General features: G+C 37.3%; 1 protein-coding gene across 3 annotated transcripts in view; it reads left to right on the plus strand.

The window, feature by feature from the left end:
• The first annotated feature begins 4,310 nt into the window (after positions 1 to 4,310).
• Positions 4,311 to 14,652, plus strand: part of LOC578352 (aminopeptidase N) — a 44,221-nt gene continuing 33,879 nt past the window's right edge. The window contains exons 1-2 of one of the 3 annotated variants that reach the window (XM_011667650.2): positions 4,311 to 4,434; positions 5,117 to 5,293. In XM_011667650.2, coding sequence (XP_011665952.2) covers positions 5,290 to 5,293 — 4 coding nt within the window. In that variant the 5' untranslated portion in view covers positions 4,311 to 4,434; positions 5,117 to 5,289. Of the gene's footprint in view, positions 4,435 to 4,930; positions 5,294 to 14,652 lie in introns of those variants that run through there. The other 2 variants (XM_031000364.1, XM_031000363.1) reach the window with 2 other exon arrangements.

A 14,652-nucleotide genomic window follows, 5' to 3' on the forward strand; every position in this document is an offset into this window, starting at 1 on the left:
TATTGTCAGCTCATTAAATTTGCTCCTCAGGTGAAATGATAAATATTCTCAGACAAAACTATGCAATGTCTTCCACGCACAAGCATATATAATCAAGGCAAACCTGTAGTAACTTATAGTACATTATAGCCTATCGAGGCACCGGCAATTTGTAAGCCATTCCTGTTTAAATATTTAATATAGTCGTTGATTTCTTCACACTCTGGTAGAGGAGACCCGCATACCACTGGGTGATGATTTATTTATCAAATGGATATTCGGTGTATGTGTAGACCTTGTCCTACACCTATGGATATCCACATTTATACTCGTGTATAAGACAAAGGAAAGGAAACAGTGCAAATCAAGGGCTCAGCTCACCTTATTTATCTTCAAAAGAAGTTGTCAAGATATCTCAAAACTGAGAAAAAAGGATACTGAGGACATCAGAGAAAAGGAGAGAGCCCATTTTGGGAGAAAAAAAAACGGAACCCCTTTGTTATTAAAAGAAAACAAAATCAAAGGTTTCAATCAAAATCAAAATCAAAACCTCTCTGCACCGGCATAGGAAGATTTGTTTTTCAACACAGAACAATAATCGAACCCTTATGTCTGATGCGAAGAAAAGCGCCCCTTATACAAATGCATCAAGTTATGATCCATGCAGCCTAGCCTCTGGATGAACCAATAGCCATAAGGAAATCAATTTATTTGGGTATTCATTCCATGATGTTGACATACATGAGGAAAATGTCAAAATGTCATTGAAAACAAACTTGAAGTGTCATACAAGTGCGTGCTTACATATTTTCAACTTTGTATGCGATATAAAGAAATCACAGATTAATCAAAGACATGTTATTATTGACACAAACGCAGATACCTTTAAGAAATCAACCAAAGGACAATTTAAAACATATTCCATATTCCATAGAAATCTGGTTTAGATTACGTAATACATCATTGTAATGGTCGCACTTTTAAAATGCAATGACCAAGACTATTGAAATTGTCGCAGGTTGATTTATCGAAAATCTTTACGATCATGAGCTAATGTGTTCTAGTTCCCCAGTGAGATTTCCGCATTCACACTTGTATTAAATCTGATCGTTTTTTTTTCTTCAAATGAAAACACATATTATATCATCAGGTTTGATTGCGTGTGATGGTATATGTTTTATTTAATGAGTTAGGAATGCAATTGCATTTGAAATATCATTCATTCAGAGAGGGATTCACAATTCCTAGCTCTATGTCAAGGAAAAATTGAATGGAATCAAAATCGCATGGGCCTAATTATAACTTACTGCGTTCTCAAATTGCAATTGCATATAGAGCGCCAGCTCTTGACAGTTTTTGTTTAACCTGTCATTGAACTATTACTTTAGAGGGTTATTTACTGGGTTTCGGAGATGGAGAGAGAGATACGAAAAAAATGAGAGGGGTGGGAAGGGAAAGGGATATAGAGAAGAGGGAAGAGGAGAGGGAGGAGTAGGGGTGGAGGGAAGAGAAAAAGAGGAGAGAGATAAGAGAGAAAGAGAGAGAGAGAGAGAGAGAGAGAGAACGAGAGGAGGAGGAGGGGGGGGGGGGTGTTGCAAATCTCTTATTGGAAATTTTGTCAGTAGATTGAGATATAGTAACGGATAACTCTCCCGTTTGTCGAGTACACAAATATCACTTATTTCTGTTTTTCTCCCAAGAACAATCCTTCCTTGGTGCACAACTCAAAATAGATTATGGAGAGTATATTATTACAGGTCCTAAAGATAAAAGGCAATACAAATTTAGTCATTTTTTGTGTAGGAACTAATTGCAAAATAATCCACCACGACATCACAGAGATATTTAATACTGATTCAGCCAATTCGAGGAGCCCATCCATAATAGTGATTGCAACTATTATAAATTCATAACTTTCTAATTTTTTGTCCGATTTCATTTTAACTTTTACCAGCACGCTTCTCTGAGTTTTCTGGTTTCTTCTGGAGTAGTTTGCTATCAAGGTTGGATTTCCCTTATAATGAACCTCTTCTCTGTCTTGAGTGAGTAACTTTGGCGCAGGTCTATGTGAATTGAAGAATGAATCAGTTTCTGTCCAAAGTCTCCAATTATTGACATATGACACTCACCAGGTGGTCACTCTGCGAGTTTAGGTATGTGCCTCTCGGCGAAAAACATATGAGACATGAAGTTATAAAATATTAAAAAAATAAGTATATATTTGGAACAGAGGAAAAAGTGAAAGAGAGAACCTAGTTATCCCCCTTTGTAAGAGTATGATCCGCCGAGTGCCCCCCTTCCCCCATCCGCACCCAAAACGGTTGCAGGGGACCTGTAGGAATCAGCGAAACAAATTACCAATGAAATTTGAAACTAAGTCAAAAGAAAGATTGTAAAATATTCCAAAACATATAATAACTCAGAATGACACCGACAATAATGAAGATGAGGGATGGAGAAGAGGGGGGGGGGGGGGCGGGGGCGGCAAAAGTATCATCAATACTTACGAGTTTGCGTCATCGGAATATCTGCACTATAATGATCCATAACGAACCAGGGAACAATTCGCGAGAGAGACAGAGAGAGAGAGAGAGGATAATGATAAGAGAGGATATTAAGTAGAGAAATTGGACAAGGAGAGAGAGAGAGAGAGAGAGAGAGAGAGAGAGAGAGAGAGAGAGAGAGAGAGAGAGAGGTCGTAGACTGTTCACTGGGCTTAAAGGAACATGTACAGCTGTCATCATAAAATGCAAAAGCTTCAAACATTTAGACCTGAACAATGGGGAATTCCTCTTTGAACTTTGCGATTGAACTTTGGTTATACAAAATGTTGATTAAGTATGAAAACTGACGGTGTATAGGAGGGACAAGATTGTACTTACTTCGTATTTGCCATAAAAATCTTGTTGAAAATGAAAATGACGTTTTAAGGGTTAAGGGTATGGATCTGCTAATTCTGTATGATAAAAATCATCTATTCAATATATTATTATTATTATTAGTTTCTTTCTATATTAGCCAGACGCACTGGAATATCACTTTTCGTACGTACTACCCCGAGTCTTTAATGCCAGACGTTTACATCTTCAGCAAGCAGATAAACAGTCTGCACGGTTACCCAAAATAACATCAATATCTTAGGAAGCAGACATATTGGTTAACGGTCGTTAAACGTATTCTGTATTTGAGAAAATGTGATTTAAACTGGGACTTCGTTACTAAGAGCTGTGATGACTCAGTTCGCAGTATACAAAAAGGAGCTTGTACAAATTACATCAATAGTATCGAAATAAATCAATCGTTTATGATATTGTTGTGCTCATGCATATTATGTAAACCTAACAGATAACCCGTTTCACCCGAGGTTTCATCAGCTGACTTAGCACTGCGTCCGGGACTCGAGCGCTCATTGACGCGTGCGCCATTTGAAAATGGTATCGTATCGATGAAATGTACACCTGTCGCATCCCATTTAGCCTTCCGCGTTAATGACTCTTCCTTTTGTTTTAACAAAATGTATAATTACTTAATTAGAGCACTGATTATTTGATAATCTACCTCATACGTAATTAAGGGCAGGTGTAGCCGGTCAGACGGTCAATGGATGACTGAAGATCCATTGTTTATCAATGTAAGTGCACATGATGTCATGAACTTTTGCTTGATACAAGACATAATCAGACTCACGTCGATAAAGTTTGGAAACATTTGGGATACACATTTGAAAAATATTGAAACACGATGGCAGCGGTGGGATATTGACTTACATGAAATGAATAAATGAAAGAATGGATTAATAAATTTGAGCCAATACTAAATATATGTACATTATATTCATTGAGCTATTATATAATCTCTTTAGCTCTTTGCTTCGACGATAGTAGTGTTCTTTTAAGTCTCTGATGACACATGAAACAGGTTGATCCGACATATTTTGATCCGTCTTTGTTTCGTCAAAGATTAGGGGTTAGTGTTAGGGTTGTGATTGGACATTAGCTCGCGGGAACATTGTGTCGTACAATCCCTTACTCCATGCCGTACTGCCATGGTACTACTCACCCTCCTATTATCGAGGGATGTTGCAATAATTGACAGCAGTTTGGTAACTGAACGGGCCAAGTCATCCACGTTGTTTGTGATTCATAACACTGACTCATTAAAAAGACTTATATCTTAATTAGCTCGCAATCCTGTTCAGAGTTACCAATTACTTCTTCCTGTACTTTTTTCTCCGAAGAGCTAGTAAACAAAATCAGACCATACATCAGTATGTTCAGTATAGTGGGTATTATTTGCACGTAGACCTGTTTGTCTGGTTTGAAGGCAGTTTAATTTCTGGGATAGGCGAGACTGGCGAGTTAATCTAACCTCGAGGCTTTTTAAAATTCATGACAGCAGAATTTGAGCAGTACTATTTCAAAGTTGACGGTATTTTCTTGACAGAAGCTGTTGAGTGTGAGTGTTGAGTGTGTTAATGTGAATTTATGAATTAAAAAAAGTCCAGATAAAGTATAATACATTTTATTTCACTGTAAGAGAACTGACAGGATACTTATATATATTAAGAGATACATTTAAATAAAGGGTGGTGCTATATAGGGGTAGGCCATGGGTGCAATTGCCCCTTCTATTGCTTTCTTCAAGCACGATTGCCCTAAATAATAATATTTTTTGCTTTTTGTGTTCGTTGGATTTTTTAAGACTGATAATTATATAACAATTATGAACCTCGACCCCCTTTTTGTTGTTGTTGATTGTCATAAAAAAACTCTGGCACCACCCTGGACACAATCCACCACCCACAAACTTACATACCATTCATTCATATTTTCAGGGGGATATGCTACTTAGCCAACCATCCTTAGATTGTTCTCGCCTTTAAAATAAAAAAAACCTACAGAAAAAAAAAACACTCGGAAAGTACAGGAAAGTACATAACGAGCGTCCATGACGTATCTCACGCCGTTAAGAGCTACTACTTGTATGTCGCGTGTGGATGCGTTATTAAGCCACCCAGGCACCCACCCTTCCCTTCCCAAAGTTCATCCAACAAAACACTAATTCATAGATGGGGTGCCTGCCGTACTACAATTTCTCGCAGGGGCATTCATCGGGAGTGTATTTGTATAAATTTTAGTTCGTCGTAAAGTGCGGGAGTGAGAGAATGATACGGGTTGCGTGTTGGGAGGTTGTTTAGACTATGTTCGTGAGCCAAATCCTTCCTGAAAATAAGGAGAGTTAACCGATACCATACCGGGAAATATTATTTTGGAGTAATCACGAGCACGAGGATTCTTTGTAAAATCAGCGATGGGTAAGCTATACTGTGTCTAAATGTTTTCATATTATTACCAAAACAAAACTTATATATTGATAAATTAGAATAAATGCAATGCATGCTTTGTGGTAAGAACGTAAGCATTTTCATATCTTCTATTGTGAATATATCTAAATCATGTATACGGGACGAAATTAATTCAGTAGATCATCAAGTCAGATCTGATTGACAAGTTCATTTTGCAAAATCAACTCTAGTCTTAGCAACACTTTGCGTCGTTCCATCAAACACAAACGACTCCAGCTACAGTGTACTCAGGTGTAAATGCTAATAGTAAGCAACTCCGCGAATTGTCATTAGACCGTAAAACAGTTCATGGGAAATGTAGAAATATGTACGAAAAAAGAAATGTACTGAGGTCCAATTTGGTCCAAAGAACTTTTGACCGCTGCACGCCGGGCGTCATTTTATAGACGCAGGGCTGTGTCATCATTAGTGCGGTTCTTTGACGCATTTTATAAGAGTAACCATTATACAAAAAGTGAATTCAAAACAAACAGTGAAAAATACGTTAAAATTTTATGCTGGCGTATATAATAAGGCAAGGCTAAATTACTGCACCAGGTCAATTGCCGCATGTAATAAGGCATTGAAATGACGCCTCCTGCAGTGCGAAAGGCATACCATAGAATTCTACTTTCTTTTGTTAATTATCCTATACACTCTTACACAATTGTTACAATAATGAAGGTATCAGGGAAATATTTTGGCCACTCCTTGTATGTACTTGTCCGCAATCAAAAGATAACCATTTCCTACATGCATCAAGATTTGCATTTTATTAAAAACGGAGATTACTATTTGAGGGGCATTTTCCTGGTGCACTTTCTTTTCGCCAACAATTGCTTTACCACATTAATTTACTCCTTATTCTTTAAACATGAAACATTGACTCGTCACTATTCCCTTCAGCAAGAACCCTTTAACCCAGTAGCGTAGCGAGAATCCATTCATTGTGGAGGGGGGGGGGGTTGCGACTGTACGCGGGTAGGGTCTGATGCTGAGAGGCTACAACTCAGGAGCATTTTGCGTCCAAATTTGTCATCATTTTTATATATCGACCCCTAGCTAAATTAAAGTTATCATTTTTTTTGCGAGCGAACAGATTCGATACAGCGAAAATAGTTGCTTCTTGTAGGTTTTGTCTTTTTGATCACTTTCAATTTCACAGTGAAATCGAACCCTTATGTTCGGAACTCCCAGACGATTTACGCAAGTTTGAAACATAGGCAGGTCTTTAGTACACAACTTGCGGTACTTAAAGTGTGCTCCCCACCTCCCGTTCCCCAGGGATCACATCATAAAGCTTTCGCTTACTTCCCCCTGTCCACACACAACATTTTCCGTGATTAGGCATGATTAGCTATACCGTTTCGCGATAGTCCCCCTGTCCACACACAACATTTTCCGTGATTAGGCGTGATTAGTTATACCGTTTCGCGATAGTTTTACGATGAAATTGTGTGTGTGGACGCTCACTAACGATACGTCGTATAACGAAACTAGTCTAACGAAACGCAGGTTTGGGCATCGTTTCGAACTGAAACTCTATAAAGAATCACGCCTAATCACGCCTAATCCCGGAAAATGTTGTGTGTGGACAGGGGGAGTGTAAACTAGTGTAACTAACTGGGCGGGGCTTAACGTGACCTCGAGCGAAAGGAGACCAGACCTCTTATACGACGTATCGTTAGTGAGCGTCCACACACACAATTTCATAAAACTATCGCGAAACGGTATCACTATCGCGAAACGGTATAACTAATCACGCCTAATCACGGAAAATGTTGTGTGTGGACAGGGGGAATTTTTTTTAGGTGATAATGATTAATATTGTGGAATCACGGCTCAATTAAAAAAAAAGGATTTATGAACTTGAATGCAAAGACTTTTCTAAACCGAAAATTGATATCCAATCGATGATTAATTCTTGAAAAGACAGATTAACCAATTAACTTTTATAATATTTTGAGGATTCCTGATATTCATGTTAATCTTGCTGTAGTAAGCTTCATGTTCAAGGGTACAAGGATTTTACAGTGTTAGTGATTATCGTTATTGTGTGATTGGATTATAATGATAAATAATAATAATACAAATTACATGGAGGCGCGATGGCTCAGTTGTAGTGCAGTGGTCTCGTAACCGGGAGGTCCCGGGTTCGAAACCTAGTCAATGCTATCGTGCCATTTGGTTAGGCATTAATCCTCATTACCAAGTCCCTCGGAGAGGACTTAAAGCCGTCGGTCCTCTGGTTGTTTTCTTACAAGCATTTACCTGCTTATTTGGCAGTCGGGTAAATCAATCATCAAACATCACCACAATCATAGTCATGATTTTCGTAGTTGTGACTCGCTTCCCTCTCAACTGCTAACAGATGCATCAATCTATCAATCAGTGATCAATAAATACATAAATAAGCACTGCAGATCACAACATCACTAATGGTGCCACATAAAATACAGTTTAGGGTTTGCGTGTAGGTCCTTTGCTGCAGGAGCACAGGGAAGTCAACATTTTCCCAGGTGATTTTGGTTAAAAATATTAATCTCATAAAAAGCTCATAATTTCACTAACCCGAATATTTCCTATATGTATAGTTTAGTATCATCTTCAAATCGTGAATGTAAAATGAAGAGAAGAAACGCTTTCAACAAAACCCCTAATATGTGTTAGATGGTGCCAAGGAATGAACAGGTTTTCCCCAATTACGGAGGCATTGATGTTAAAACACAATCCAAGATGTTGTGCCAAATGAATCAACCATTCACATCCTGTATCCAAACAGGAAATGATGAAAGAAATTGAGTTGAAGGTAATTTGTTCAACAATCTCAAAAGGAAATAGGTTATTTACTACATTTCACCGGTCATTCATAGCAACTTAAATGTCTTTATTTATATTTCATTGTTTAAGTAATTCAATAAATACATCAATTGTTTGATTGCTGATCATGATGGTGCGTCTGTAAATGATAGGAAGTAATGTGGCAACTCCAATTTGGGGGTTGCATTTAGATTGTTGTTCGCAGATAATTCTACATGTAGGTCCCTTTTTATGCCTCCGCCACCGAAGGTGGTGCCGGAGGCATCATGTTTTCGGGTTGTCCGTCCGTACGTCCGTCCGTCCGTCCGTCCGTCCGTCCGTCCGTACGTCCGTCCCGTTTGACCGTTATCACAATATCTCAAGAACCATTTAAGATTTAAACTTAAGACTCGGGAATAGTATTTATCACCATAGGAAGACGATCTGATTAGATTTTGGAGTACGTAGGTCAAAGGTCACAGGTCACAGAGGTCAACTTATGAAATTCCTTGTATTGAGTTTGTTAGCGCGATATCTCAAGAACCATTTGAGATTTAAACTTCAAACTTAAGGATAGTATGTATCACCATAGGAAGACGATCTGATTAGATTTTGGAGCACGTATGTCAAAGGTCAAGGGTCACAGAGGTCAACTTATGAAATTCCATACATTGAGATTGTTATCATGATATCTCAAGAACCACTGGGGATTTAAACTTCAAACTTAGTGATAGTGTGTATCACTATAGGAAAACAATCTGATTAGATTTTGGAGCACGTATGTCAAAGGTCAAGGGTCACAGAGGTCAACTTATGAAATTCCATACATTGAGATTGTTATCATGATATCTCAAGAACCACTGGAGATTTAAACTTCAAACTTAGTGATAGTGTGTATCACTATAGGAAAACAATCTGATTAGATTTTGGAGCACGTAGGTCAAAGGTCAAGGGTCACAGAGGTCAACTTATGAAATTCCATACATTGAGATTGTTATCATGATATCTCAAGAACCACTGGAGATGTAAAAACTTCAAACTTAATGATAGTGTGTATCACCATAGGAAGACAATCTGATTAGATTTTGGAGCACGTAGGTCAAAGGTCAAAGGCCACAGCGCACATTATGAATGCAAAAACAGCTTGTGATCGCGTTATCTCAAGAACCGATTGATGGATTCATGCCAAAATTAGGTCGTGTTTGTTTTTTGCAGAGCCAATGAACTGAGTAGATTCTTGGTTCATAAGGTCAAAGGTCAAAGGTCATGGGCCCATTATGTATGCAAAAATAGCTTGTGAACGCATTCTCATTAGAACTGACAGATGGATTACTATTTAACTCAGAACATCTTGCAGAGCCAATGAACTGAGTAGATTTTATGGTCATGAGGTCAAAGATCAAAGGGTCATATATGTATATGAGAAATTGCTTGTAATCACAATATTCTGAGAACCTGTCAATGGATTACCATTGAACGTGAATTCAATTTTTTTTTTCTGTTTTGGTTTGTAAAATTGCTCTATAACGGAGGCATCATTTTCGACTGCGCGCAGTCGAATTCCATCTAGTTTCTTATTTTTCCGGGGTTGTTATTGTTGTAAAATCTTTTCATCACCCTTGTTTAGTTTAAATAGGTTTTACAGGTCATAGAATTTGTTTAAGAATAATGTCTGTGCCTGCAGACTGGTTTTCATGTCCATTCCAAAAAAGTTCGGCCTGAAAATTAAACTCCTACAAATTGGAGCACTGTCATCAGTTCATTGTCCGGTTACTTGTATGACCTGTAACCCCTCAAGTTTGTAAAAACGAATGGAAAAGTGATTCTTTCTTTTTTGCCTCTCGTGTTGATAAACCTATTATAGGATAATGCCAGTACAAGATCTGGAGAAACACTCAGATCTTACACATTTCTAAAGGCTTAGGGCCAATTTAGATTCGGTTGGCACCGTCTTGGAGGTGTCTTGTTATAGTTCATTCCATTGCCTCTAGATCTAAGGCTTGAGGGTTTGAATCCCAGCCCGGTATTCACGACTTTTGGCAAGTCATTGATCCAAATGTGCCGCTCTACATCCAGGCGTAAATGGGTACCTGGCAATCGCTGGGGAAATGACAATTGCAGGAGCCTCATGAAGAACGGATGAGGCTTCCCTGGGTAAATAGACTCATTGGTATGAGTTATCATTATCTTACGAAGTGGATGAATTGCGATGGAGCAGAGCTACCAAGCGGACTATTTTTTGGACCGTGTCATCTCCCTTCGATTTTGTTCATACTCTCTTCCTCCCTTCACCATTTTTTTAAAATTTCGATTTCGGGAACACGTGTGTGATGTGTCAAGCCGACATGTCCCGGATCCGTGGACCTAATTAATCCCACAACAAAAGAGGTGGGGGACCGTTTCCATATAATCTGTCCTCTATTTTCATCCAAGATCACATTTAAAACAGTAACAAAATCAGGCACAATCTTAAAATACATTTTATCGCTTTAAATAAATCTAATGTTTTTCTTCACCTAGTAGTGAACAGGTCAAGTTTTTTCGACGACCCGACGTAGACTAACGAGTAGCAATTTCGCAGTGTAAGCGGGTGAGCAAAAATGTTGACGTTAATTAAAGTGCTAATGTCATTTGTCTGAGAAATATGATAAAAGAGATATGAACATCAAGAGGAAGGACCAAATATCTGTTCAGAAATGAGATAGCAATTGCCCGAATATTGCTAATTTCTAACTTCTCGGGGGAAAGGGCTGCAACCCTTTAGCTTCCATTTCGTTCTCCTGTATATGGCTACGCCTTTTGTTACTTGATATGCTTCCATATGATATACAGTACGAGACTATTATAGTTGTTATTCTATTTCGTCCTTGAACTATTACATCATATAATGATATAATTGATATGTGTACGATGTCTATATTCGCCCACGAATCGAACGTAGGCGAATGTTTTACAGGTGACTCGTGTTGAAGGCTTGTCAGTCTATGTTTTAACATGCAGCAAAACAGACTGTGACGAGGTTCAAGGAATACTTGAACGAGTTCTTAGACGAGAAGGTACCTATACACGCTATGAATACTAAAATGATTACGCCATATAATAATATAGGGGCTCCACAACAACGTTGGTTCTGCGAAACTCTAGGCATAATGACCCTCGAGAAAACCAGGGATGACAGTTATGGGGGTTCCATCAAGGGGCACCTCTAGTTTATTTTTAAGAGGGGCACACCAAATTAACCGACAAGATATATAGGCGAAAGTATTTGAAATTTGCTCTCCCCCACCTCGCAAAAAAAACAACAGCAACGAAAGGCAAAAACTATACAACAACAACAAAGTGCAGTCAACATTTTGTTAAAGGGAGGAGGATCACATCCCCACATCTACCCTCCTACGACGCCCGTGGTTTCAACAATTTGTGAAGTAAGACATGAGGAAATAAGATGAGGGAAAATGTTCCTCAGGGATAGGGAAAGTGTAGATTGTGAATATGCGAGATTGTTATCTCTCAATTTCACATATTCCCTCGGTAGACACACGGCACATTGGAGCCAGTGTGAATGTTCATTTATACAAACACGTCTCTTTAACGACGAGATGCTTTAGACTGAGCAATGTGTATAGCTTCGGAAAAAATAATATGCTTATCGCATCATATTGGTGCCTCAACGCGACCGGTAGTAGTTGATTATCATACCGTTTGCTGTGTACGGAGTTTTTGTTTATACCAATATGTTTATTCATATATTCTTATCAAATTTTATTTGTAATGAAATGTGATAATGGATTACGCTCTTTAAGGCCTATACACCAGCATCAATAGCACCCAGCTTCAATAGCCAAATCAAGTGTAAAATGTATACAAATCATCGGAATAATAATTTCAAAAAACATGTACAATATCAATTTAATGAAAGAGATGCATGATAATAAGTTTTCATAATTTGTTTTGTTTGTTGAATAATTGAATTAAATGTCAATAATTATTTCGATAATAATGATATGTAGCCTCTTGGATGTACGTTAACATGGTAATGCAATTTGTTTTAAGAATTAATGTATATCTTTCTCTCTAATTGAATACAAATGGCGCCCCCTATTTCAAATTGATGCACAACATTTTACATGGGTACATTGATACATTGGTATCCTTTATCTTATCGTGGACAAAATGTGCCTAAGGTTCACAAAACATTTAGATAGCTTCCTTGTTATGTTATTGATATATTCCATCGAGTAACTAGTAGGAAAACAAACTGTGCACATCGCAATATCTCGGTACTTCCTTCATTTCTTCCTTTTTCTTTTTCTCTCTCTTTCTTTCTTTCTGTCATTCTTTTCTTTTTTTTGTTTTGTTGGTTGGGCGGAGGTAGGGTGTTTGCAAGTGAGTGTATGCATCTATGTCGAACTCTTTAATGCAATAGTGAGGACTTTCCAAAACCTCTAATAGTCTATATTCAAAGAAATCTAAGAGCTAAAGTTGACACTACACTACTACTAGACAAATAGTTCAGTCTCTACACATAAAAAGACAGATGTATTCAAGAGGAAACCATAACATTGTCCGAAGGAAAAGAACGTTTTAGGTAATAATGACATTATGTTTCTTTTATAAAGGAGAAAACTAAATGTTGACAATAAGGTGAACATGAGAATGAGCCAACTATAAGGTAAGAATGAATGAAGAAATTATGAGAGAGGCATGCAGACAATGATTTATCGCACCAGTTTATTTTCGAATCCTATGACACGTTTTGCTGTGTCATACAGACCTTGCCTTGTCATAAAATAATTATCAGCAAAATTATAGATAACGATACGAGATTATCTACTATTTATTACCTTTAGTCAAGCCTTAAGTGTTTCAGTTGAAGGGGTAATATCGGTCGAGTAGTGAACAAATTTGCATGACCCTATGCGTGATAATTTGGAGTGCGAACAATTGCTTAGATTAATACCTGTTATGTATACATCCATTAGATTATGTTTTTCTCAGCCATACGTTTAAAAACAAATAAAACATTTCTCTTCAAATTCTTTGAAGAGGAAATGTATCCAATTAATTATTATGTTATACCGTACGTTGATGTACAAAACTACTTTGTTATATATTTCAAACCTAAATATTGAGAAAAAGATTTTTAAATACGGATCAGTATTTTACTACAATTCATTTTGCTACCCCCTTCTATCCATTTACAGTGATTGTACAAGTCAAGGCAAACGAGAGAACAAAATAGACTTCAAAATATCAGTTGATGAAAATATAGATTCGTCACACACAAAGACTTCATCGCTTACAATAATAGGAAGAGTATTTTATAGCAGAAAGCATGCAGTATGTTGACATCTGTTGAAGGTTCAGCAGTTGTCTTTAGTATAGAAATGGGTATAGACGTCTCAGCATGATTCATTGATTAATCATTCAATCAGACTTTTAAACTTGTAATTTACCAAAATTTATTAGCCCTGGTGTTAACTAACTATGTACTATAAACTAGGTGCAATTAATTGACAAGTAAAGTGGATTTTATTAATATCAACCCAGGAATGTAGTCATAATTGCATAATGTAGTTTTATAGTTATTGTTATCCTTCTTCGGTAGTAAATTTCCTCCTCAAAATTATTTAAAACAAAGTGCCATTAAATAGACGCATGATATTAAACGATAAAATATATTATGTTCAAATGTAAACATAACAAACATAATTATAACAGACCTACATGGTCTATATGAACTTAAAATATACATGAAATGTATAAAATATATGAACATAATTAGTGTTTTTCTGAATCTCTTGGGTATTTTGGACCTTATCCAGAAAACCTTGAAAATATACAGAGGTCATTCGCAGTTAAATTTTCATGAACATGATTTGTAATCTAGCGCAGGTGATTTATAACTCACGGGCTGAAAATAATGCATTAGCTGTTAGGTACAACATCTGTTGTTCACGGAATAATGATATGGAGGCGTCGATCAGAGAAAAAGAATCGTAGTTTTACAAGGAATATAGTCCATTAAAGAACACTTATTTCGTTGTCATACTGTGGTAAAAAGTTAGAATAGACAGTTGTGTTTGACGATTATCGACAGAAACAGACTTATATTTTTTGAATATTATTTTTAGTTGAAACAAGTCACATGATTTAGATAATCAATACACGTGCTGTTGATTACATCATTTACTTTTTTGTACTGTGTTCCAAGACCCTTCGCACTGAAAATTTCATGATTTAGTAAAGGGAATGTTTTATATGGTCAGAGCAGGGAGAGAGATTTAACGTTGTGTCTTTATCAAAGTTATCTAGCCACTGGTCATCTCTGCAAATATTTGACCATAAAAACCTTGTGCAAATCAATAGTATTGCCTCTTAAACCATTAAAGGGGCAAAGTGCGGCGGCTTTGTTAATATTATACTATATAACCGTTACAGCGTGTTAATTACTGTTACGGGGGTAACGTGGGTATAGCCACGAGTGGGGGCACTGGTTTCATGGGGAGGGGGGGGGGGTGTCTTACCAA

Source organism: Strongylocentrotus purpuratus, unplaced genomic scaffold, assembly GCF_000002235.5.
Source record: "Strongylocentrotus purpuratus isolate Spur 01 unplaced genomic scaffold, Spur_5.0 spur5_scaffold_6, whole genome shotgun sequence".
Classification (NCBI taxonomy): domain Eukaryota; kingdom Metazoa; phylum Echinodermata; class Echinoidea; order Camarodonta; family Strongylocentrotidae; genus Strongylocentrotus; species Strongylocentrotus purpuratus.